This window comes from Grus americana, chromosome 1, assembly GCF_028858705.1.
Source record: "Grus americana isolate bGruAme1 chromosome 1, bGruAme1.mat, whole genome shotgun sequence".
In the NCBI taxonomy this organism is placed as follows: Eukaryota; Metazoa; Chordata; class Aves; order Gruiformes; family Gruidae; genus Grus; species Grus americana.
The window spans coordinates 16,468,384-16,492,538 of NC_072852.1; the positions used below are offsets into that span (position 1 = coordinate 16,468,384).

Genomic DNA, 24,155 nt, shown 5'->3' on the forward strand with positions numbered 1-24,155 from the left:
GCTAGTTGTCATCAGAACAGTGCAGCAATGAAACACCAGCAAGTATTGCACAGCAAAGGAGAACACATCAGAAACGGTCTTCATCAACACTAAACTGACTGTAACTCTCTGTCCTGTATCACTGCTCAAGGTGAAGAGTGAAAAAGTTTAACGAACAGGATCAATATACACAATCTTGATCTAATTGCATTGTCCAGCCATGGGTAACCATCATACAAAAGGAAAAGGCAAGTAATTCTCACCATGGTGTGATTCCATCAAATGAAAATAAAACACTTAGAGTAAAAGAAAAATATATAGGCAGATTCTCAGACCAATTTCCCTACCATAGTCTTGGAATAATTCCTATTAACAATAGGATGCTAAGCATACACTTAACAGCACAATTTCAAACCTGCATCTAGTCAGTTTTAAATTAGTCATATTCTGATTTCCCTAGAATTTGCAATGCTGTTAAATAAAAAGCAGGTTTAACTTGTCATCCCTTTAACACTACCCCTTTCTTATCAGTTCAAAATATTGAACTGATACATACCAGAACATACAAACTATTCTTTTGCACATCACTCTGTACCATTTTAAGTACAAAATGGTGCTGATCATGTCTTTGTATGTCTACAAATATTTTCATATCCTATATATGATATATTTCAGCTCTTGTTTCATCTAAGAGTTTCTCTCCTCCCCTCTCTACAAATATTTGTGGTTAATTTGCTGTTCACCAACAGCTCCCTGGGAAGTGAAATGCCACCTTGTACATATCTATGGCTTACCTTGATGTTAAAAAGCCATGGCTTCATAGCATCCACCTCTGCTTGTCCTTTGCTGAGATCATAAACAGCAAGATATAAAGCTCTTTGGGTCATAAAATGAGGATGGGTACTGTAGAACTCTTCTTGTCCTAATGATAAAAAATTTCCACTGTTCTCTCACTGAACATCTTTAGATCACAAAAAGGCAGCAGAACACTTATTCTCAGATCACTAATCCACAAATGAAATTCATGCTTACAGAAAATTATCTAAATTGGCAGGAAACCTGTAATAACTATGAATTTTAGATGGGTACTCTGTGGTAGCTCATTGACTGAAGTGTAGTGTTAAAATATGTAAGCTAGTTTTAATCAAGAAGTGTAAGATTTAACAAATGGATAAATATCATTGCTGCAAAGGCAACTTGAAAGGTTGTGATTCTTTTAAAACTCCAGTATTTAATTTTTCCCTCACCTCTTCCTTCCCTTCCTTCTTTCTTCCCTCCCTTTTTCCTATCCTTTCAGCAACTTCAAAATAAGACTCCCAAGTTCATGTGATTAAGCACTTGAATTCATAATTGAAGCTGGACATCCAGCTTGAACGCTGTTCTTCTGTGCCTATCCACTGTGATATATGTGACGTATTTAAATGACCATGGACCAATGTTTGAAGCCTAAAATACCCTTGAATTTTAGAAGTGCTCCTGGAGTCCCCAAGCTTAGAAAGTTTTCCGAAAGCCCAAAGTTTGAAGACTCCTCTTAAGCGCTTTGTTTTCTGTGACCTTACAAAACAGTGATAATGGAGAGCCTAGAGACCCAGACTATAAAAGGGAGAAACAGACTTGAGTGGAAGATTATTCTTCTAGAGATTACAAGCTGTCTCTTACTATTCTGAAATGACAGTTCTAGAGTACTATGGTTGAAATGAGTGGTCAGACTACATTTGGTGATGAGAAATTCCTGAAGCTTTATATTAAATTTGAGGGATTAGCTGCCAATTTACAGAATTCATGAATTTGTAAGTGGTCACTTGACTTTTGATATAAGCGTGTATGATTCCACTGTCCACAATTTGAAATTTCACATGATGACTCTAAGAATAAGTAAGTAATGCATTAATGTGTTAGAAAAGACAATATTACAGGACAATAAGCTCTTGAAATACCTCCAAAATCCCACACATTTAATATAAGCTCTTTCTTCATTTTGCCTTTTCCTTGAATGATCCAGTCTTTTACATCAATGCCTACTGTAGCTTTTGGACAGCCCAATTCTGTTCGTTTGCATTTCATTAGTTGTTGTAGCAGGGTAGTTTTCCCACTGCCAGTGTTCCCAACAATCATGAGCTTCATTCTGTTATAAGGTACAGCCTTCTTCAGTCTTTGTTGAAGAAATCTGGCATAAAAAAATTGCAGAATTCACAGAAGTGTATAATAAAGAAAAATATCAACAGAACACAAGACCAAGGAAAAAATCTAAAACCATAACATTTTCCACAAATTTTCAGTATCTGTTTGATATTACTAGGATTTTAACAGTCTATTCTAATTTCTGATTTGAAAGTCAAAGCTTAATTCAGAATGTCTTTTTTTTTTGTTTTGTAATTACCCAAAAATGTGCTCTGTGCAATGCATTGGGAACACAAGAAACAGAAGTAATTGGTAAGCACCACTTTTGCATGGTTTATAGAAGCACAAAGTTCAAGAAGTAACACTATATGCTGGCTTTGGCTGGGACAGGGTTAATTTTTTTCACAGTAGCTGGTGTAGGGATAGGTTTGGGATTTGTGCTGAAAACAGTGCTGGTAACACAGGGATGGTTTTGTTACTGCTGAGCAGTGCTTACACAGAGCCAAGGCCTTTTCTGCCTCTCACACCACCCCACCAGCGAGGAGGCTGGGGGTGCACAAGGAGGTGGGAGGGGACACAGCCGGGACAGCTGACCCCAACTGACCCAAGGGATATCCCATACCATATGACGTCATGCTCAGCATATAAAGTTGGAAAAGAAGAAGGAAAGGGGGATGTTCAGAGTGATGGTGTTTGTCTTCCCAAGTCACCATGACACATGACGGAACCCTGCTTTCCTGGAGACGGCTGAACACCTGCCTGCCCATGGGAAGTGGGGAATGAATTCCTTGTCTTGCTTTGCCTGCGTGCGTGACTTTACCTATTAAACTGTTCTTATCTCAACCCAACTTTTAGCCTTTTGATTCTCTCTCCCATCCTGCTGCAAGGGGGAGCGAGCGAGCGGCTGCATGAGGCTTAGTTGCTGGCTGGGGTTAAACCATGACATTCTATTATAGTCTAAATCACTATAATCTATTTTATGTCTATGTGTTGATATGATATGATATGTTATGATACCTTCCATAGAGTAGCATGCTGGATTTCATACAAAAAACCATCACATCTGTTCAAAGGGATATGTTGTTTTCTTAATGCTTACTGCGTATCCCCAGAAAGCAAAACAAGAATATTAAAGGACAACAGGGCAACAAACCTGATAATGTCTCTGGCTTTGCATCCCACATGTTTGAAGTCTAAATTAAGATGGAGTCCTTCCAAAGGAAGATCCCAGATTTTGGACAGTCTTCCCATTTCATCTGGAAAGAATCTCAAATCGGGATTATGACTTACATCCAGAGAAGTCAAGTTCTCTAGGAAGCCAATCTGAGGAGGAATCTAAATAAATGAACATTTAATGGGCAATTAAACATTAAAAAAAAAAAAGTACGAGCATGACTACATTAAATATTTAACAAAACTAGGCATTATTTTTACTGCTGTAGTTCAACTTTTTTTAATAAACAGGCCTAATATCCCACACTAATAGGCAAAGGACCTCATAATTAATTCATTATACAAACTGATTATATGACACATTCCAGACAGAAAAGCTTAACAGAATATGGTGATTTTCATTCACAGGGAGTACTATGTGCACTTACAGTTTACTAATAGAATTTACAATGATATGAGAGGTGACACAAAAATCAAATGAACTTTGAAAAATTGCATTCAATTGAAAAGCGATTTCATTTTCTTTAGGTAGAATCTTACACTTTACCTCCTTTAACTTGTTGTGGGACAGGTGTAGCTTTTCTAGCCTAGACCACGCACATGCCTTTTCACTCAAGTCCAAGATGTCTATCTGATTATGATTAAATAACAGCTCCCTTAAGTTTAATGATTTCCAATGCATTGGTCCAGGCAGGCTTATGATCTTGTTTTGGCTTAAATCTACTGATCGCAAACTAAAAACATGAAAATAAAAAAGAGAAACGTTAGCAAATGAAAAAAAAAAACCAACTGAGATTTACTGGAACTGTATTAACTTTTTAATAAATAAACAAATGGATTAGCGATCAGAACAGACAGTTTTCTGACAGGAATGTAGATAGAAGAAGATAGAGAATTACTACTATAAGCAAAAGCAATTAAGATATTATAAGTAGGTCTTCATTACCTCTGTTTAGATTAGTAGAAGACACAGATAAATACAGTTCACACTCCTGTAGTGCAAATATTCAGTAACTCAGCTGTAAAAAGTAGTTAATATACATTTATAGCCAGGTAACAGAGAATAGAGTTTAGCTCAGAATTCCAGTTACAAGTTGAGTGCAGGACCATGGAGTACACTGTTATATGCAATGTCTATCTTACTAGAATAAATATATTTAAAAAGTTAATTGCAATCTAACTTAATACTAATATGTGTTTTCATATGCTTTTTTATAAATTTCAAATTAAAAAAAAACAATGGAAAACTTCCTGGTATTACTGACTTTCTAGAATCCAAGACTCCACTTACAAACTATGGAGTGTCACTATGTGATCTGAACTGCTCTCTTTCTTGCTCCTAACGTAGGAGACTAACATCAGATGGTATGGATACCTCACTCTTTTATCAGAATGTTTCTAAGAATATATGTTTGTAAATTCATGTATGTGCATCAATTATATAGTTCAACTACACATGTATTTAAGAACTACATAAAAAAGAACATTTCATTTCTGTAAGTCAGCTGTTGGACATATATGCTGTTCATGTTACTGCAGAACATGAAGCATGCAAAAAATCCATGCAACTCCTTATTGATTTGTCTGGGCTGGGAGATGTAGAAACTGAAAGCTGCACCTTTTTCAGCACATCCATTACGTTAGCATGCTGAAACAGTGTAATATCATGTTAATAATGACATGCTCTATGTAAATTTGATTAATGTAAGCTCACAAATCTGTGGATCTGCCCTCCCCGTGGTGCCATCAGCACTCACATCTACCCACATTTATCAGATAACTGATTTGATCATCCCTACCAAGCACTCCTTCCACAATCTGATTCTAGTGACCTGTTAAGGTCAGTAACTTCTATTAAAAAAAAGCAGAAGTCTGATTTTCACATGAGTAATGCTTTGAAGGTATAGCAAAATAAATGTCACATGCATCTTTATCACAATACCATCTAGAGGAAGTTTCATTCTTTGAGAATAAATATCTTGTGATAATTGGGAAGTGAAAAACTAATCTCAGTAGCTTTGTGCAAAAGTCTGCAAAACTTATTAAAAAGGAAAAAATGCCAATATCTTTTTACTGTTGGTGTCAAGAAAATAAATTCATTCTGATCTTCTCAGCAAGAATTGTCAGCTTCAGCAGTCAAACAACATATTTTCAATATAATAATAATAATAATAATAATTTGAATCTGAGGAACAGAATTTCTCAAAATAATGAAGAAAATGTGACTGATTTGTCTTCAGTTAAAAGCTACTAACTTTTGGATTTAACCTGTTAGAGAAGATTTCCTTACAATCAGTAAAACATGAAGAATTTTCTGCTTAACAAAGGTCTTGCCAACAGATTTTCTTCATCAAGAACTTGACATTAACTTTGATAAATAAAATAATAACTTACTGTGGTAATAGAAGAATTGCTTCTGGAACATTAATAAAACGATTTTGGGATAATTTTAAGCTTGTTATGCTGGATGACAAGTCAGGTATTACTTCTAGAGCAGAAAAAGAGGATAATCCTATTACTTTTCAGAACTGTTTAAATTATTTTTAGACTGGAATTTTCTAAAATCAAAGACAGACTAAAAGGTCAGTCTATCATCTTCTATACACAGGTCTTTGTACAAGCTATCAAAGGCAGAATCTGAATCTTTTTTTTAAAAGCTTATTTAAAACTAAACTCCCAAAATGAAAGAAGTTTAGAACCGAGTTAATGTATTGGCTTTTATCACATGACATACTACTATACTTCATCTCATATTGGTATTAAACACTGAAATAATCTTACTTACATTTTACTGTATTGCCAGTATACATAACATTCCCATAACTCACCCAGTGAGTGGTGGGTCTTATGCATATAAAAATGACTCTGATGGTTCAGCTGCATTTAATTCTGAAATACTGTGACAATAATTTCAAAATAGAGGATTTTATGTCTTGAAGACAGACATAAATTCTGACAGTAACTTATGAACTCCTGCAGTTTCATCAGGATTCATAAATCTCATGTATGTAATTTTGACACCTTTGCATAAAATATGTTAAGCCACTGAAGCACTCTGAACTCAACTGCTTAAACACTGGGTTCTAGTGAAGGTGATCTGCCCTGTGGTACCTGAGCTATCTACACATGGCTTGGAGATACAACATAGGAGCTATGGAAGACCTGCTTTTTCTGGACCAGAAGCTGTAAGCCAAGTGAGATACTTCAGGGCATCTCAAATGACACCTGTGTTCAGGCAAATGAATCATTCTATCTTATTCAGAAGACAACGCTGGATATAGTGTGGTAATACTTAGAATCATTTAGGTTGGAAAAGACCCTTAAGATCATTGAGTCCAACTGTAAACCTAGCCACTGCCAAGTCCACCACTAAACCATGTCCCTAAGCACCACACCTACACCTCTTTTAAATACCTGCAGGGATGGTGACTCCACCACTTCCCTGGGCAGCCTGTTCCAGTGCTCGACAACCCTGTTGGTGAAGAAATTTTTCCTAATATCCAAACTAAACCTCCCTTGGCACAACTTGAGGCCATTTCCTCTTGTCCTATCACCTGTTTCTTGGGAAAAGAGACGGACCCCCACCTTACTACAACCTCCTTTCAGGTAGTTGTAGAGAGTCCCAGTTCCCTCAGCCGCTCCTCATCAGACTTGTATTCCAAACCCTTCACCAGCTTCGTTGCCCTTCTTTGGACACGCTCCAGCACCTCAATGTCTTTCTTGTAGTGAGGGGCCCAAAACTGAACACGGTACTCAAGGTGCTGCCTCACCAGGGCCGAGTACAGGGGCACGATCACTGCCCTAGTCTTGCTGGCCACACTATGTCTGATACAAGCCAGGATGCTGTTGGCCTTCTGGGCCACCTGGGCACACTGCTGGCTCATATTCAGCTGGCTGTCGACCAACACCCCCAGGTCCTTTTCCACCGAGCAGCTTTCCAGCCACTCTTGCCCAAGCCTGTAGCGTTGCCTGGGGTTGTTGTGACCCAAGTGTAGGACGCGGCACTTGGCCTTGTTGAACCTCGTACAGTTGGCCTTGGCCCATGGATCCAGCCTGTCCAGATTCCTCTGTAGAGGATCTGTTCTCCCAAGACTCCAAATGCTGTTGGCGGAGGGATTCTGTGACTTGGAATGGTTTCTAGAAGGTGGATCCTATTTTCACAGATACTTACCAAGAGCATTCATCCTGGCGTTGAACTGCTCCAGTTTTGTACAACCCGTGAAGACATTCTCAGCAAGGGATGAAATATTGTTCTTACTAATGTTTAAAATTTTCAGTTCTTTCAAGCATATGGGTGAACATAAGCATGAAATTTTGTTTCTGTGACAACAAGAAGAAAAAAATACTCCATGTTTTATTCAGAAACTATTAGCTCAAAAGTGAGAGTAAAGAGTATTGAGCTGACAATGCTATCCTTACACTGGTAAACCAAAAATAAGACTTTTATCTATATAAAGACTGACCAGTCAGCAAAAATACTGGTACATGTGGCAACATGGAATAACATGACTGATATTAAGATTGTTTTAATTAATTTGTAGAACAAAATTCAGAATGTATTACAAAGTGTCATTTCCTGATTACATACTGCAATTCAATTCCACACACAGAGGACTGCTGCATTTGTGAATAGTTCTGTTTTCTAAAGATATGTGTTTGCAGGATTATAATCACAGAATGACTACCAATCTAAAAAAGAAAGAATGGAATTCCATATAGGGGATACAATTCAGGATGAGTATATAATGTTACAAACAATGTATTCTGGGAAGAAAAGCACCAGAAAGAGACAAAGATCCTGAAAACACAGAGATAAAAGAACCACACAGCACTGTTTTGCAAGGGCAATATTGCTAATGAAGTTCAAAATAAAGCTAATGAAGAAATGCAACAGGATTTTGAATTTAAAACATTGCTTTTGTAAATTTGATTCACATATTTAATACTGCTTGCTTTAGTTACATATGTTGCTATCTTGATTCTGTGTGAACTTCTGTGTAAAAAATATCATCATCTGATTTAAAATAAATTATGGGAGATGAATGAGATAGTATCTGCAGTTTACAGAGCTATCAATAATAGCATTTTTAAGAATTTTGTATAGGTATGAATTATCTCATTCACTAACAAATATGATAAAAATATGGTTTTGGTACACAAAAAATTATGTATTTTCTCTGCTTCTGTCATTTAAAACATATCCATACCAATAAATGCGATTCCACAAATCATACTTCCAAAAAACCTCTGGTGAATTCGAAATACAGTGGAAACTGTATTCTGTATACAGAAAACCTATTTGAGTATGTTAGACAACACAGACAGTCCTGTGGATGAATAGTATGGCAGTAGGAAAACGCTGAACTACAACATTTTTAGTGTGTTACTGAAACTGCAATACTATTAGATTCTATCAAGGCCCACAGATATTCTCATGTACTTTGTTGTCCTGATTTCATTTGCACTACAACACTGAAATCTCTAGGAATTTACACATTTGGAAGATAATGTCAGTGTTTCACTGCTGACTAAACAATCCCTTCTGCTCTGTAACAGTCATCATTCTGGATGACAAATATATTATTTTCTGTTATGTTTGCTATGCTACAGTCCATTTACTAATGCTACTCACCCTTCTAGCAGTAGCTGTTCCAGATTTTCAGCAACGTTTGTAAGAAATTCAGGAGTGCACACCAGCTGATTGTAAGAAAGATTAAGTTGCTTTAGAGTTGGACATCTGAGGTATGGATCCAAAGTAAAGGAAGGTCCAATGTCATTTCGAGAGATATCAAGATTTGCAAGACAATTAATTTTCAGTAAATACGTTGGAAAAGAAGTAAATCGGTTACTGTGCAAATCCAAGTAAGTCAAGCATTTCAAGTTCTGAAAGAGAAGGATAATTTGTTTTTTAAAAAGTTAAATGAAAACATGAATTCATGGGTTTTAAATGGAGTTATATTTTATACAATTTATTAATTTCCTTATATTTCTCTCACTAGGAGAAATAGCAGCAAATAGCAATCTTATCAATGTAACCTGTAATATTACTGTTACAGAATAAAATATAAAGCATTCTTCAAAATTAATTAGCTCAGTTTCATAAAATTTAAGAGACAGGAATTGCCTGCAGCTCTTGGTTCCATTTACATTATGTTACTCAATATAACACATCCTAAAGCAGTTCTCTGCAGTAAATGACTTCAAACAGTTCCATGAAAATAGTTTTATTTTTAGCTGAACATAAATCCACTGAATGAAAATTGAGTGAATGTATGAAGCATGCAAAAATATACACCCATATTCAAGAGTAATATTGTTATGGGTACATTGTTAGAGACAAACAATTTATTGTAAGTAATCTCAACTTGTATTACATAAAATTATGCAGAATTACTTCACACAGTTGTTCTGGAATGTTTGTAAGAACATTTTGGTGGAGCTCCAGTTTCTCAAGATGTTCCAGATGACTAATTAAGCAGCTATTCTGGCTGATGGCATCAATGTTCTCCAGCTCATTTGATGAAAGATCTAATGATTTAATATATTCTTTCTCTGAGATCAATGAAGAAAGACTGTCTGATGGTCTTATATGTGGTGAAAATTTTGAGATGCTTTCTATTAAAATAAAAACATGGAAAAATAGCATGATTCCATTCATCACGTAATTTAAATTAACATCAATCAACTTGGGATCTAAAGGTGCAGAAGACAGCAAATGTTTGGATATTGGTTAAGATCCAAATCCATGAAGACTTCTATTAAGAGACAGAAATTTATAAGACAGTAGGGAAGAGATGGATGCTTATGCACTGCACAACAGACGTAGCTTTTGAAAGCTAACAAAGGCACTCATGAAATTTCATTGCCTGTTTAATTCTACATAAATTATTTGTGAAGCCAAGGGAAAAAAAATAATCTCTATTTATGCATTATTTGTACTCCACTGTAGTATTTCCAAAACATATCCTCGTCTTTGTAAATAAATATATAATCTGACTGAAATCTTTGCATGCTACACTTGTGAAAGCATTACAGACGAAAAATATGTTATATATGTTAAAATGTATAGTTTACTTACTGGGGGATTCATCTGAAGGCAAGAATTTTCTTCTTTGTTTCATTAATGGTTCATAATCTGAGCCAGGTCCCTGGAAAATCCCAGAAAAAAACAAAAAACAGTTACGGACATATGCAGATATCTGAATTCAGTAAATTTCTTTTTATTGTGGTTTCTTTTTATCACAACTTCCAGGGGAACACAAAGAAAGTGTACATTTCAACAAAAAATAACAATAGGTCACATCTTTATGAGACTTACTGATCCATGCAATATGAAAGAACAGTAGATTTAAAGTGCAATGGAAGTAGTGCATTTTCTGGCAACCTAAAATGACTTTCTTTAAGGTGGGGTGACAGGATGGAGCAGGATATTACAAAAAATAACTTTCTCTAGGGAAGCCAGTCTCTCCAGTTTCCCTTTACAGTCAATGGAAAGAGACAAGCTCCTTTCAAAGGAACCTGACTTTCCACCAATTTGTCCTCTTAGGTCTTCTTGCAGAATTGGTCTCTTCATTAATCACAGTAGCATTCTGAAGATTAGCTTCACTAAAAGGTACTTAAGTCTTTGTGAATAGGCCCACAGTTTCTGTATCTCGAATATCAGACTGGAAATCTGAGCAATTCACAAGAACATGTACTTTTTATTGATCATAAATTTTTGCTGAAATAAACTCTCATCTGTACAGTGATCCAGAGCACAGTAATTGCACAGCAACAGAAGGAAATACTAAATGGCAAGAGTGTGACAAGAGCCCATATGGTTACATGACCTTTCCTAACACTTGATTATTAACAATTTTGCTGTAGGCAACACAGATGGACTTGTAAGAAGCCTGGAATGAATAAGGATCTGACTTACCACAGAGTAGGAATGTCGCGGCAAAGTAGGAGAACCTCTTTGAAATGCCATTTCCCTACAATATAAGTCAGCAACTGTAATGGAATTGGACTTCTTTTTTGTAAAAAGTGAACCTTCGCTTCCTAGTACAAAGCAATAACACAGAAGGACTGATAAGTAAGAAAATGTATTTACAATGAAAGTGTAATATAGATGCTGATATACAAAGGAGAGATACATTCCAAAAGCATCAATATTGGCAGGATCTCACTGGTCAATTGTGTGTGCACAAGGCCAAGAATGTTGCCAATGTGTTTTAGAGTACATGGGTGTTCTGGTTTCAGCTGAGATAGAGTTAATCCTCTTTCTAGTAGCCAGTATAGTGCTGTGGTTTGGATTTAGTATGAGAATAATGTTGATAACACACTGATGTATTCAGTTGTTGCTGGGTAGTTGTAGTGTCTACACTAAGTCAAGGACATTTCAGCTGCTCACGCCCTGCCAGGTGCACAAGAAGCTGGGAGAGCACAGCCAGGAGAGCTGACCCAGACTGGCCAGAGGGATATTCCTGACCATAAAACCTCATGCTCCATATGTAACTGGGAAGCTAGCTGGGAGGCAGGATTGCTGCTCGGAAACAGACTGGGCATCAGGTTGGTTTTTTTTTTTCCTTCTGCATATGGTGAGCAATTGCATTTGTGCATCACTTCATTATCATTATTATTATAATATACTACTACTACTACTACTACTACTACTACTGCTATTCTTCTTCTCTTCCTTTGTTATCCTATTAAACTGTCTTTATCTCAACCCATAAGGGGTTTTTTTCCATTCTCCTCCCCATCCCCTTTTTGAGGAGGAGGAATGAGCGAGTGGCTGCGTGGTGCTCAGTTACTGGCTGGGGTTAAACTACAACAATAGGCCACCCTACCCTGACATGCTCCAAATATGACTTGCAGCCTGTTACATCGATGCTTTGTCATTTAAAATTTCCAGCAGGTTGGGATTATTATACATGTTTCATAACACATCTTTGTGCTACTGCTGTGTAAGTTACTTTTTCAAATAGAAAAAGGTTGTATTTTAATAGATAAATTTGCACTCGCACGTTTATTGAGAATGAAACATCAAATGTCACTCTAGCTTTGGTGATTTAGGGTTATCTGGATCCATTTGGTGTTCCTCTTCATAAAGCTACTTTCAAAACTCCTAAAATCACTCCTGTTAGCAAAGCCTGTATTTTTTCTACCATAATTTACATATGACTTAACAACTTTGCTATGTGGGATAACAAATAGTACCTATTATGTGTCTGTGCTACAGTCCTACAGAAATGAAAAATGGTGCTGAATGATTTAAAGGAAAAGAACAAAACAGAACCAAAAGAATTCCTTAGGATTCTCTGATTCCAAAATTCAAATTCTTCATCTGTGATGATTTTAAGTATCTAACAGTTCTAAAACAACACTGACATCTGAAGAAACAAAAGGTATGTTGTGAAGTAAGGCCACTTACTGTTAATATTATTAAGTTACTGATATTAGAGACAGAAATGCTGTTTTTTTAAGTTGAAGGCGTTCAGATTTCCTGACATGGTTACCAAGAATAATGATTGACTGAACACAGACTTGTCATTTACACTTTCTAATCATTTAGGTACCTTTGGGATAGGGCTTGTTTCACCTACTTTATTTGTTAACAATATACTCCTTTATACCTGACTTAGTTGTGTTCACTTTATTTACAGACCACCCAGGGAACAGGGGTTTCCAGATCACAATACACCTGCCTTCACGATGAGACAAATTATGCTCTTGAAGCACTTGTTTTTTGCTTTTGACTATAAAGGCAGCATAAGAGAATAGCTCAGAAACAGACATCAAAATAGTCAATAGCTAAATTTGGTTGGATGAATCCCACTCTTTCTCTCTACAAGAAATTGAATGCATGATTAACTAATTTTAAATGAATAACTGAATAAAATGCTTTAAGGTCCTAATTTTGTAGATAAAACACATACTTACCATAAACTATTTTCCAATGTTACCCCAAACAAAATTCTAGATAAAAGTATTTTTTTCATGGTAAGTGTTTTATCTCTAATACAAATAAGCAACTGATTTCTGGCTATGGTCTAGCCCTGGTACACTAGATTGGGATTATAAAAAGAAAAACAATTACCTTCACTATCAATATCATCACTCAAAGGAAAAACACTGTCCACTAATGGGTCAGAAATGAAATTCCAGTCATAGTTTTTATCCACTCCATCTTCAGAGAAGTTTAGATCAGAGGAGGCTCTTGATCTATCCTCAGAAATATTCTTCATCTGGAATTTAAGCACCATTCTTGCCAGTGCAGAACCTGCATCTGTATGTATAACAAACCAAAAAGATAGCACATTCTCCAAGAAATGCAAATAGCTTTAAAAAAATAACAGAAATAACTTGATTTATTTTCAAGGTTTGGCGGTCCTTCTATAACCAGCTGAATGCTATGAAGAGATCCTCAACTGAAGGTCTTGATCTAAAACACTTATATAGTACCATCAAGAGGTATTAACACATTTCACATAGCAAATTCTGTATGTACTCACTTTGTCTTCTTAATGGAGTAAGTTTATCTGGGAACAAAGGAATGAGCCAGGAAGGTTCTAGTCTCCCAATACCAAATCCTCCAAGACATATACTGCTGTTGGCGACATCAAGGCTAAGCTTCTTCAAAAGCAAGCTGACAATTTGGCTATCTCCTTTCTTTATACTGATGGTTAAAGCACTCCGAACATCCTGCTCTCGAGCACCATTGGCTAATAGCAATTCCACCAATTTAGGATTATTTCCTTTCTCACAAACCTAACAGAGAAAAGCAATTAAAAAATGTATGCGGTCCACTCAAACAACAGCTCAGACTGCATTAAAAGACTTGTCTCAAATTCAGATTCACTGTATTTTTAGGATCTTTTCCAATTACACAATTCCCTACCCCTCAGAGCATGTGCCTGCCTAAGGCATTTGAGTACCAACTCCCATTTTCCTGAAGTCTTTGTCCAAAATATAACAAATGCTTGAGTTCTGTAATTTTAATTTCTGCCATGACTGCACATGGTTTCCAGGCAAAAATGAATGGTAATTTATGTAGTTTGGTTATTGCATGCGGTCTGTGGCAACTCCATTTATTTATCTGTTCAGTGGAAAAAAGACACTTAGGGGTTGTTTTGCCATGTTATCTGGATATCAGATGAACAGGCAACAAAGGTGAGACTCATCAAGCCTTGTCTGGTGCTCGGGAGCTCAGGACCACTGGCTTCAGTCAGCTTTACTCCTTCGAATCTCTCAGCCTGCATTGCTACACAGAGCAGTGTTGATAGTGAACATTACAAATATTTTTTTAGAAACACTTCCAGTTACTTCAGTATTTCCATTGTGGTTCACTAACACTGATTTGCTTACCTCAGACTCCATGGATGGATGGTTGGTTCCAAACTCAGCTGTGCTTTATCACCCAGCCAGCTCTGCCTGCAGAAGTGAACACTTCCTAATTCACTTCAGGCAGTACTAGTGGGCTTATTTCAGACCGTTCAAAACTTTGGCACTGAAGCAAAATTAAGAAGTGCTAATACACACTGTTTCTCAGAAAAACTTTTAAAGGCAGTCACATTTAGCAAGGAGCACTTCTAAGCAAGTGGGAACAGCCTCTCTGTTGGCATGGCTGAATCCAGATGGGATGTTTGCCTATGGCCTTATTTAAGACACCAACATATTTCAAATAGTTGATGCTCTGGATGTGGCCACTGTCTGGATAAAGCTCTTTGCAGCTATTGTGACTGAAGCATTCCCAAGATGTTACTTTAGCTCTGCTGATAAAAAGTCAGAACTCTAACCAGAACAGTTAAATCAGCACAAAAACCAATGACTATATTCATCTTTAAGTACAATACAAAGTAAAAAAAAATTCTACCATTCCAAGGCAGGCATTTTGGGCAAAGTCTTCTTTGCAGGTCTAAAACAGAGTGGGACTAAGTATGCTGAAACCTATCTGTGCACAGTGCTGCCTGCTGATTCATCTCTACTTCGGCCTCACAGAGCTTGGAAAGAGCTAAATTTGGAACATCAGTTCATGGACGGGGCTCTTATGGGCTTGATGCCATCTATGCCTGGCTAGTTCTGAAAAAATGACCGGGAGTTTGCAAAGCCTGAGCCTAAGTTTTCTTCCTCAAAAATACTCCAAAGCTAAGGCTAAGTCAGTACTTGTTTGAACCCAGGTTTGCATGTGAACAGGGTAAACAATCAGAAAGCATGGACTTTACAGTGAACTTGCATGAGAACTGAACTGGCAGTGTAGGCACATTCTAGGTGACAGTGAGCTTCAATAAAGTGAAGGGTGTTTCAATCAGACTGAGCCTGGAGTCACCGGGAGTAGCAATGCTTAACACCACTCAACTCACAGGTTGCACTGGGTATTGCTGCTGTGTTCTGCCAAATATATGCTTACAGGAAAAGAGAAAAGAACCCAAAAGCACAAATTTTAAAACAATAAAACTATATACATTTCCATATATTACCTGATAGATCAAAGAGTTTGTCTTTGTCTTCTTATTAATATCAGCTCCCAGTAGAAGTAAACATTCAGCCATAATACTGTTGTACTCAATACATGCTTTTTCCAGCATCATATTTTTTAAATCATCATTTTCAGCTATTTTAGCAAAACATTTACAACACAGGCTTTGAAACTGAATGGGAAGACAAACAACCAAAGTTAGGACAGAAAAAGCACCAAAATTTTTCAGTTGCGGAACTGTCAAAAGAGAGAAGATACCTGTCGATCTCGCTGGTCAGTGAAACACATAGACATCTGGTAGAAAATGACTGTGTCAAATGATTCATGTACCAGCAGCTTTGCAAAACAAGGTGACAAACCAAGAATTGACAAGATTGCATGAAATCCCTAAGAATACAATGAGAAGACTGAAATAAGTATAGTGTTAAAAAGTGTCATTTTAAAACTGGTTGTGCAACAAAATGAAATTTCAACCAAAAGATATGTGCCTTAATTTTTTTGGTCTTGCTTTTAAACATGCAATAATTCACAAATTGGAGAAGACCAGGAGAGAGGCAGAAACATCTGGTGTCTCTGTGTTTATATAGCTGTAATTTCATGCTTGTTTAGCTGACCCACTTAGATATTAACTGACACTTTGAAAAACCAAATTATGCACCATAATATCTGACAACATCCTGCTGGGCAGTGACAAACGTACTCGTGATTTCCTGAAAATGCGCAGAGGAAACAATCTCCTTCTAAAGATAGGGATGAAGATGCATCCCCTGTCCCAATGTGCTGCTCTGTAAACCGTGAATTTAAAAAAAATACATAGGCTAAATGAAAAACTTAACAGGACTATCTAAAAACTAAAAAGAAATCCAAAATTATCCTGTGATTCTGCAAGTAAAGTTCACCTAGAAGAGTGAACTGGGTAAATTACGGACTCTTTGTCCAAACCTAATTGAGACTAAGTCACTTTAAGTAACTTCCTTATTCCACCACATTATTTTGATTTCTCTCTACACTGGTTGCTAAGCTAAACTTGGAAGGGTTGGGAGAAAACCAGCAGTAAAGAAGGGAGCCTGTACTTGTGATATTCCCATATTGATCTGAAACAGAAACACAGAAACTCTCACAGGAAGCTGATTTCACAGGGAAGCTCCCTTCCACTAGAAAAATGAAGCTGACAAAAACCAGGGAAAGCTTCTGAAGCAGAGGAAACGGAACTTTCACACAAGGAGGACTGAACACGTGTTTTCAGGCAGAATAAGAATTCTCCTTCCATATTCAGAAGTAGATCCAAAGTCTGACATAGTATTCCAGTAATATCCTTCTTAAATACAGCAGTCCTACATGAAGCTTATTGCTGGTGATGGGGCTGGGAACAAAGTTGTTTTCTTTTACTTTTCAAAAGAGGGCAATCAATACTATAATGACAGTTACTTCATTAAATGGTTGTAGATTGACTGAATGATGGACCATGACTGAGAAATTTGTTCCAGTTTGCAGATCTCAGAAGTCTTAGATAAACACCTAAACCTACGCTTACATATTCTGGACTGAATATATGTCTCCAAGAAAACCATCTCTTTGGCAAACATATTGGTTTAATTTTAAAGGCTTATACAATCTAGTGATTGCAAAAAAAATCAAAATGAAGTAATTAATACAAGGAATTATACTTCAAATTTAACTACATTGAGATAATTTTCTAAAGTTTTGCCTTTCACTTTCATCTTTGTACGCTGGAATAACACATACATGCATCTGGATTTCAGTGACCTCTTTAAATCGTCGGAGAGTAGAAACCAGAACTGTTGACAGGACATGCATGGTTGCAATACACAAACTCTTCCTTGTAATCAAAGAGCATAGAAGACTCAAACCCAAACACTGTATGTCTAGAAAAAAAAAGAAAGATTAATAATGTTGATTATTCAGACATTCTGAGTGGAACAACCCCATGACCTCCCCCGTGTTATATTACTAATATTCCAGAAAGTTATTTGCCTAAGCTATTACAGGGCCATGCATAACTACGAAGTGTACGAACTCGAGCACTATGCAGTACAGCAGCCTTTTCTTGCCACGTTACCTACATCACATCCACTGCTAAAGAGTGTGATAGGTAGGTTACAGCTTCTATGGCTAATCAGCCCCTCCTACTACATCATTCACATTCAACTAACAAAATACCTTCCCTACCTTGTTCGTCTGGATACATCTGTAGGGTATGAAGCACAGTGTCAGTAGCTCCTTGCTGGGTTAAAATTTCTAGTGCACCAGTGCACTCAGCAACAGAAGCAAGTAGTTTTAATCCACACTTCTGAATGCTAGGATTTCCAATAAACTAACGGAGAAATGAATATAAAATCAGATCAAGTTTGTTCTGCTTACAGTGGCAACAGAAGAGTTGCTTGTTCTTAAAGTTAAGAAGTATGTGAAATTACGGCTGATGTGACAATAAATAACAATAATCACAATTTCAAAAAGGTTTCCTTTTCAACCATCAGTTTCAGCTGCTCATAACCTCCCCAGATGTTCACCTTTGATTCTGAAAATACTCCCTACTATTTTTCTAATTGAATTTTTTTTTCCTCAGAGTTTCAGTACAACCATTCACAAGTTCACACCATTTTGCTGTAAGACAAGGAGAGTGAGAAAATGGAATTCCTTTGTGGTTAAAAAGGAACAAAAATGCGGTTCTTTGAGAACCAGCAAAAGTGATAAACATGGTGGCAACTGAAAAAAAAATGAAAAGAAAAAGATGTGAAGCAACATATCTTTTACTACACCCCATGAAGATTTTAAAAGTTTTGGGCTTAGTTATATAGCCTTTCAATAGGTTATTTTTGATTATTTTCCCAATTTTCCCCCACTTCTAGGTGGAGGAAACCTAGATGAGGCCTAAATCTGAAAGTCTGCATAGCTGTCACATTGACTTGCAAATCTGGAAAATTATTTCAGTGGAGTCATGCCCATCTTCCTCCTTATTCCTTCTCTAGTTTTTCATTAAAATATGTTAATTTCTAGCCCTTCTGGTTGATATTGCAGTACCCCAAAATACAAACCAGCTGGGTCAGAAAAAGCGATCAGAATGGTCACAAAGCACTGGAGACTGTAATACATTTTGAAGTAAAAATCATTTTGCCTCCTTTGTTAACTCCTATATCCTGTATCTTCAGGTCAAGAAATGTCCTTTAGACACTCTAACAGTCTTTTGCTGATACATTATTTGCTCTGACTTTTATCATAAATGTAAGAGACATAAATTTCCTTGACTGAAGGTGTTCAGCAAGCCTAAAATTGGTGAGAGACTTCTAAAGAATTGTGAATTGCTACATCCATTTTGATTATGGTCATGTGAACTTTGTAAACCTTGTAGAGGTGGGATTCTTCTGGAGGCCATGAAGTTAAACCTTTCATATCACTAGGATTTAAGGTTAATTTGCTGTGAAAAATGCCCAGTGCCTCTTCCTTTGTTTAGGCTGGGTCTGCTTCAGCCTTTCACTTTTCAGCTTCCCCTTCAAGGCACTGGGATCATTCTGTTTTCCAGCAGCTGGAAAAGTTATAGAATTGAATAGTGAAAAGAATGGGCACAACTGAGGAACTCCGTTCTGTTGAAAGCAGAGGAGTCTGTATCCATGAAAGCCATATTAAAAGAACCACTCAGTTCTATGTGTAGTTGAAGTGTAGGTATGAGGACACTTTTAACGTATAAACTAGTCCATTCAATATCACAAATAAACTGTATGCTTGAAAAAAAAAATTAACCTTGTTTTTATAAGTATCCCTTAGAGTTACTGTATAAAGGATCATTGAACACACTACAGAACAAAAGAAAGAAGAAATTCCAAATGATAAATGAAACGCAGGAATTAAGATTAATTCTATCAAATCAATAGGAAAATCATTGTGGAACTAAAACTTACAAATGATTCACCATTGCAAGTGTAAGATAGAGACAAAATTCATTAGAATAAAGCTTTAACTATACCTTGTTCAAAGCACTCAGCACCAATGAATGAGTTCCCTCCAACAGACACTGGCTTTTAATGACTTTTACTGTAAGTGCAAAAGCAGCATCTCCCACATCTCTGGAAGAACCATTCTGGTCATTCTTTGTATCTGCAACAATGGGAAACAATCTTCCTTAGAAGAACAGATTTAATATCCCCCCTTCAGTATAACCCAATATAACAATCAAATTGAACACACGGGTTTTAACAACTGACTCAGATCTTATGACATTTTCAGGACGCTGTAGTTACAGAGGCTGGAGTCCCTCCAGATTTATATTGTAGCATTAGTACATTGTGTTTGAAATGATTTCACCATATGTTTGCTCACTGCTTACTGTGAAAATGCAAAATCATGCCAAAGAATTTTGCCTAAGGTACATTGCAATGTATTACTTTTTTTGAGCCATGGGGTTTCTTGGTGTTCCTGATAACTACTTCAGAATGCCTCTTTCTTCTGGACAGGAGACACTGTAGAGAAGCTAGAAACTAGTTGCTCTTTCTCGTTTGGCAGCACATCATAGGCCAAATTTTACCCACAGAGGACGTAGGTGGTAGCTGAGTACAAATAAAAGAACAGAGAAAGGTCTTTCAAAGTTTACCTTCCTTATAGTTATTGGCACTTGCAGTCAAGTGGCACTACAGACAGTACTCGGAAATCCTTTAAAAGTCACTTCAAGCATTCATATTTGTTCTGATTACTATTTTCCCCATGAATTACTTTTTATTCCCTAATTAACCTGCAAGTTTCAACATCCAGTTGGCACTCTCTTTTTTTGATTACGCTTTAGAAGGGCCTCACTTCCAGGATACTGGCAAAAAAAGTGCCTTGCCTACATGTTAGAATATATATATCAAGTCTTAATCCTGCTGTTTATTGGAAAAAAGGGAAAGTATTAGGATTATAATTCAAAGAATGGAAGGAAACTAAAAACCTGCAATCAGTCTGCATATTTAGCCAAGTTACTAGTTTCAGAGTTATTGGTTTCATAAATGTTCAACTAAAACTGCCGAAAGATACTTGCAAAAAGTTCAAAAAAAAAAAATTAGCACCCCATGTTTGTACTCTCACACTTAATATCAGAGAAAAAAACCAGGATATACAGCAGTAGACAGTTAAGAAGAGTTAAAATGTTCCCCAAATTCTATTAAAGGTACTAAACTAACAAAGAACATTTTTTTCCCACTATAGATTGCCTTTAAAGAGTTTTTTATTGGAAAGGAATTTCTAAGCTGGTCAGTTTGGCTTCGCCTTTGCTGTAGAAAATAGTATATAATAATGTACTTCCTCTCTTTAAATCACTGTCTTATTTTTTGGTGTTAGAGGTCCAATTTTTATGTTCCTTCCAAGAGATACTATTACAACAATGGCATTTTGTGGTACAACAACGTTGATGTCATTATCACTGTTTGCTCTCACTTAAAGGGTATATATTACGAAAATACAGAATCACAGCAACAGCTCCACACTCATTCCCTGAATTCCTTAAAAGTAATGGAGCTAACTCTTCACCGATAAAATCAAGGGGAAATCAGCAGTGATAATATTGGTTTGTTACCTTCAATACCTCAAAAGTTTTCCTCCATCTTGTATGTTCTTAAAGAATTACAGCTGCTCTCTGCTATGTACAGAACTCAGTAAATTTTTTGAAGTCCCATTAAAGGCTGTCTCATTAGATAAGAAAGACTAAAACCCAGCTATCTAACACTGTTCTCTAATTTGGTTTATGATGCCACATCAATTATATTTTTGGATGACTTACCGGGCATCATAAAGTGTAAAAGGACTCGAAGTGCTTCCAGTTGTACAGAGAGTGATTTTTCATGTTTCCTCATGGCTTTTACAACTTCTGATGCAGCTACTGTCATTGTATCCAGATGAGGGAAACTGAAAATATTGTTTATAAAATAAATAAAAGGAACACATTTCTAAATTTTACATGTATTTATTCCTTAATTAACACTGTGTAATAACCCTTTAGAACACTGTGAATCTGGTTGGAACTACAAAATATAAATTAAACTATGGTACTTTTCTTCATCTTAGCAAATATATTATTTTAATGCCATTTCATGAATTCAGTCTATGTAACTAATTCCATTCGAGACTACCGAGAGGTAATTTTCAATCCAGTCCAGAACAGTGATACACAGAAAGTACAGTATTTCATTCAGGGTTGGTGGTGGATTCATATATTTCACTTTGATTCCAGTCCAGATATGTGAAAAGATACATCTTCGTGAATTTAATGCTCCACAACTGTCTTAAAGTACTGATGAATTATCAGATATTTGTAGAATAAACAGAAAAATATCACTCATGATAGGTTTTAATCTTGAAGAAAAAAAATAAATCTCAATGTCATTAGCATTCCTGGAAATGGCAGTTGCCAAAGGCCACTAATTCACTTTCAAAGTTATTTTCTTTTTTTTTTATTTTATAATACTTTTTATTCCCGTGAACATGTTTATGGAAGTTTTGAGATTTTCTTCTTTATAAAATGAAGTTATTAATAAGAAATTCTGTGACTGCATCCTGAGTCTGTAATTTTTTCATGGACAGCTTAGCATATATAAAGGTTTCAGGGAAGGCTGGAAAAACTTGGCAAGACATTTGGAATAATGTTCCCACCCTGTATACCAGTATTTACGACTCACAAGTTTGTTTTCCAGTCACGTTCTAGAGCATTTGCAAAAGCTAACACAGAAGTAATATCAACATAATGTTATTTTAACAATCAGAGTTAATATTGTGGAAAATTTCTTAGCTCTCAGTGGAATTCGGTGTGGCTAACAGCAGGGTACACCACCTAGCGATAGTCTATTCAAACCTCACTGCTCAAGAACCACAAAGGGAAGAATGTGCAGTTCCCTACATATATCCACCTGGACATCTCACTACAGGGGTTACAAAATTCAATGTCTTGAACAGCGCTGTCAGCCTGTGGTCAATTTTAAAATCAGTAAAACAGTCAACAATTTAAATGTAATCAATCACAGCACTGAAGCTCACAAATCTTCACTCTGGAAGTGGCCTCATATTTCTAAGTATATTACCTTCCTTCGAAAACATGATTCAGAATTCTGCAGGCACTTTCAGCCACTTCAGGAGAATGTGGATGTTTCCTCATTATATGTAAAACATTCATATGTATTCCTTTAGCCAAAAGTGTCTTCCTGATATTTACTACAAGACAAAATAGCAAGCATCCTATAAGTAAATCTCTCTATGTATAGTTTTCAAATACAACAGAACTGCTAATTTTTTTCCCCCTTTTTTGACTTTTTCCTCACCAAACACACATGTTATAGAAGTATAAATTAGAATGGGAAATAAATTGAGCTGAAGCTGACCTCTGTTTGCACAGCTTAATCAACAGCATTATAATTCCTGAATCCATAATAAGTTTAAATACATCTGCTATTTTTACTTACATAAAGTTAACTTAAGGGAAGGAGAATGTACAGCTTGGCTTTTATTTTCAAAAATGTTTATTCTTAAACAATTTTTCCTCTTAATTGCATCCAGTGATCATAGAATCAGGTTTGGGTTGGAAGGGACCTTGAAAGACCATCCAGTTCCAACCACCCCTGCCATGGGCAGGGACACCCTCCACTAGACCGGGTTGACCAAAGCCCCGTCCAACCTGGCCTTCAACACTTCCAGGGAGGGGGCATCCACAGCTTCTCTGGGCAACCTGTTCCAGTGCCTCACCACCCCCACAGGGAAGAATTTCTTCCTAATATCTAATCTAAATCGACCCTCCTTCAGCTCAAGGCCATTACCCCTTGTCCTATCACTGCATGCCCTAGTAAACAGTCCCTCTCCAGCATTTTTATATGCCCCCTTTAGGTACCAGAAGGCTGCAATAAGGTCCCCCCGGAGCCTGCTCTTCTGCAGGCTGAACAACCCCAACTCTCTCAGCCTGTCTTCATAGCAGAGGTGCTCCAGCCCTCTGAGCATCTTCATGGCCCTCCTCTGGACTCACTCCAACAGCTCCATGTCCTTCTTGTACTGGGGGTCCCAGAGCTGGATGCAGTACTCCAGGTGGGGGTCTCATGAGAGTGGGGCAGAGTGGGGAGTAGAGGGGCAGAATCCCCTCCCTTGACCTGCTGGTCATGTTTCTTTTGTTGCAGCCCAGGACATGGTTGGCTTTCTGGGCTGCAAGCACACATTGCCGGCTCATGTTAAGCTTCTTGTCCACCAACACCCCAAACTCCTTCTCCTCACGGCTGCTCTCAACCCATTCTCTGCCCAGCCTGTAGGTGTGCTTGGGACTGTCCTGACCCACGTGCAGGACCTTGCACTTGGCCTTGTTGAACTTCACAAGGTTCTCATGGGCCCACCTCTCAAGCCTGTCAAGGTCCCCTCTGGATGGCATCCCCTCCCTCCAGTGTGTTGACCACACCACACAGTT

At 37.0% G+C, this 24,155-nt stretch overlaps 1 protein-coding gene across 2 annotated transcripts in view; it reads right to left on the reverse strand.

Annotated features, from left to right (window-relative positions):
• Positions 1-24,155, reverse strand: part of LRRK2 (leucine rich repeat kinase 2) — a 76,686-nt gene that overhangs the window by 27,886 nt on the left and 24,645 nt on the right. The window contains exons 12-30 of one of the 2 annotated variants that reach the window (XM_054813956.1): positions 22,795-22,924; positions 21,501-21,625; positions 19,716-19,846; positions 17,924-18,068; positions 17,480-17,619; positions 15,992-16,120; positions 15,735-15,905; positions 13,770-14,025; positions 13,355-13,543; positions 11,192-11,313; positions 10,352-10,421; positions 9,668-9,888; positions 8,906-9,156; positions 7,445-7,593; positions 5,668-5,758; positions 3,821-4,007; positions 3,254-3,435; positions 1,917-2,146; positions 774-901 (exon numbers count right to left, since the gene is read on the reverse strand). In XM_054813956.1, coding sequence (XP_054669931.1) covers positions 774-901; positions 1,917-2,146; positions 3,254-3,435; positions 3,821-4,007; positions 5,668-5,758; positions 7,445-7,593; positions 8,906-9,156; positions 9,668-9,888; positions 10,352-10,421; positions 11,192-11,313; positions 13,355-13,543; positions 13,770-14,025; positions 15,735-15,905; positions 15,992-16,120; positions 17,480-17,619; positions 17,924-18,068; positions 19,716-19,846; positions 21,501-21,625; positions 22,795-22,924 — 3,047 coding nt within the window. Of the gene's footprint in view, positions 1-773; positions 902-1,916; positions 2,147-3,253; positions 3,436-3,820; positions 4,008-5,667; positions 5,762-7,444; positions 7,594-8,905; positions 9,157-9,667; positions 9,889-10,351; positions 10,422-11,191; positions 11,314-13,354; positions 13,544-13,769; positions 14,026-15,734; positions 15,906-15,991; positions 16,121-17,479; positions 17,620-17,923; positions 18,069-19,715; positions 19,847-21,500; positions 21,626-22,794; positions 22,925-24,155 lie in introns of both variants that reach the window. The other variant, XM_054813955.1, reaches the window with a different exon arrangement.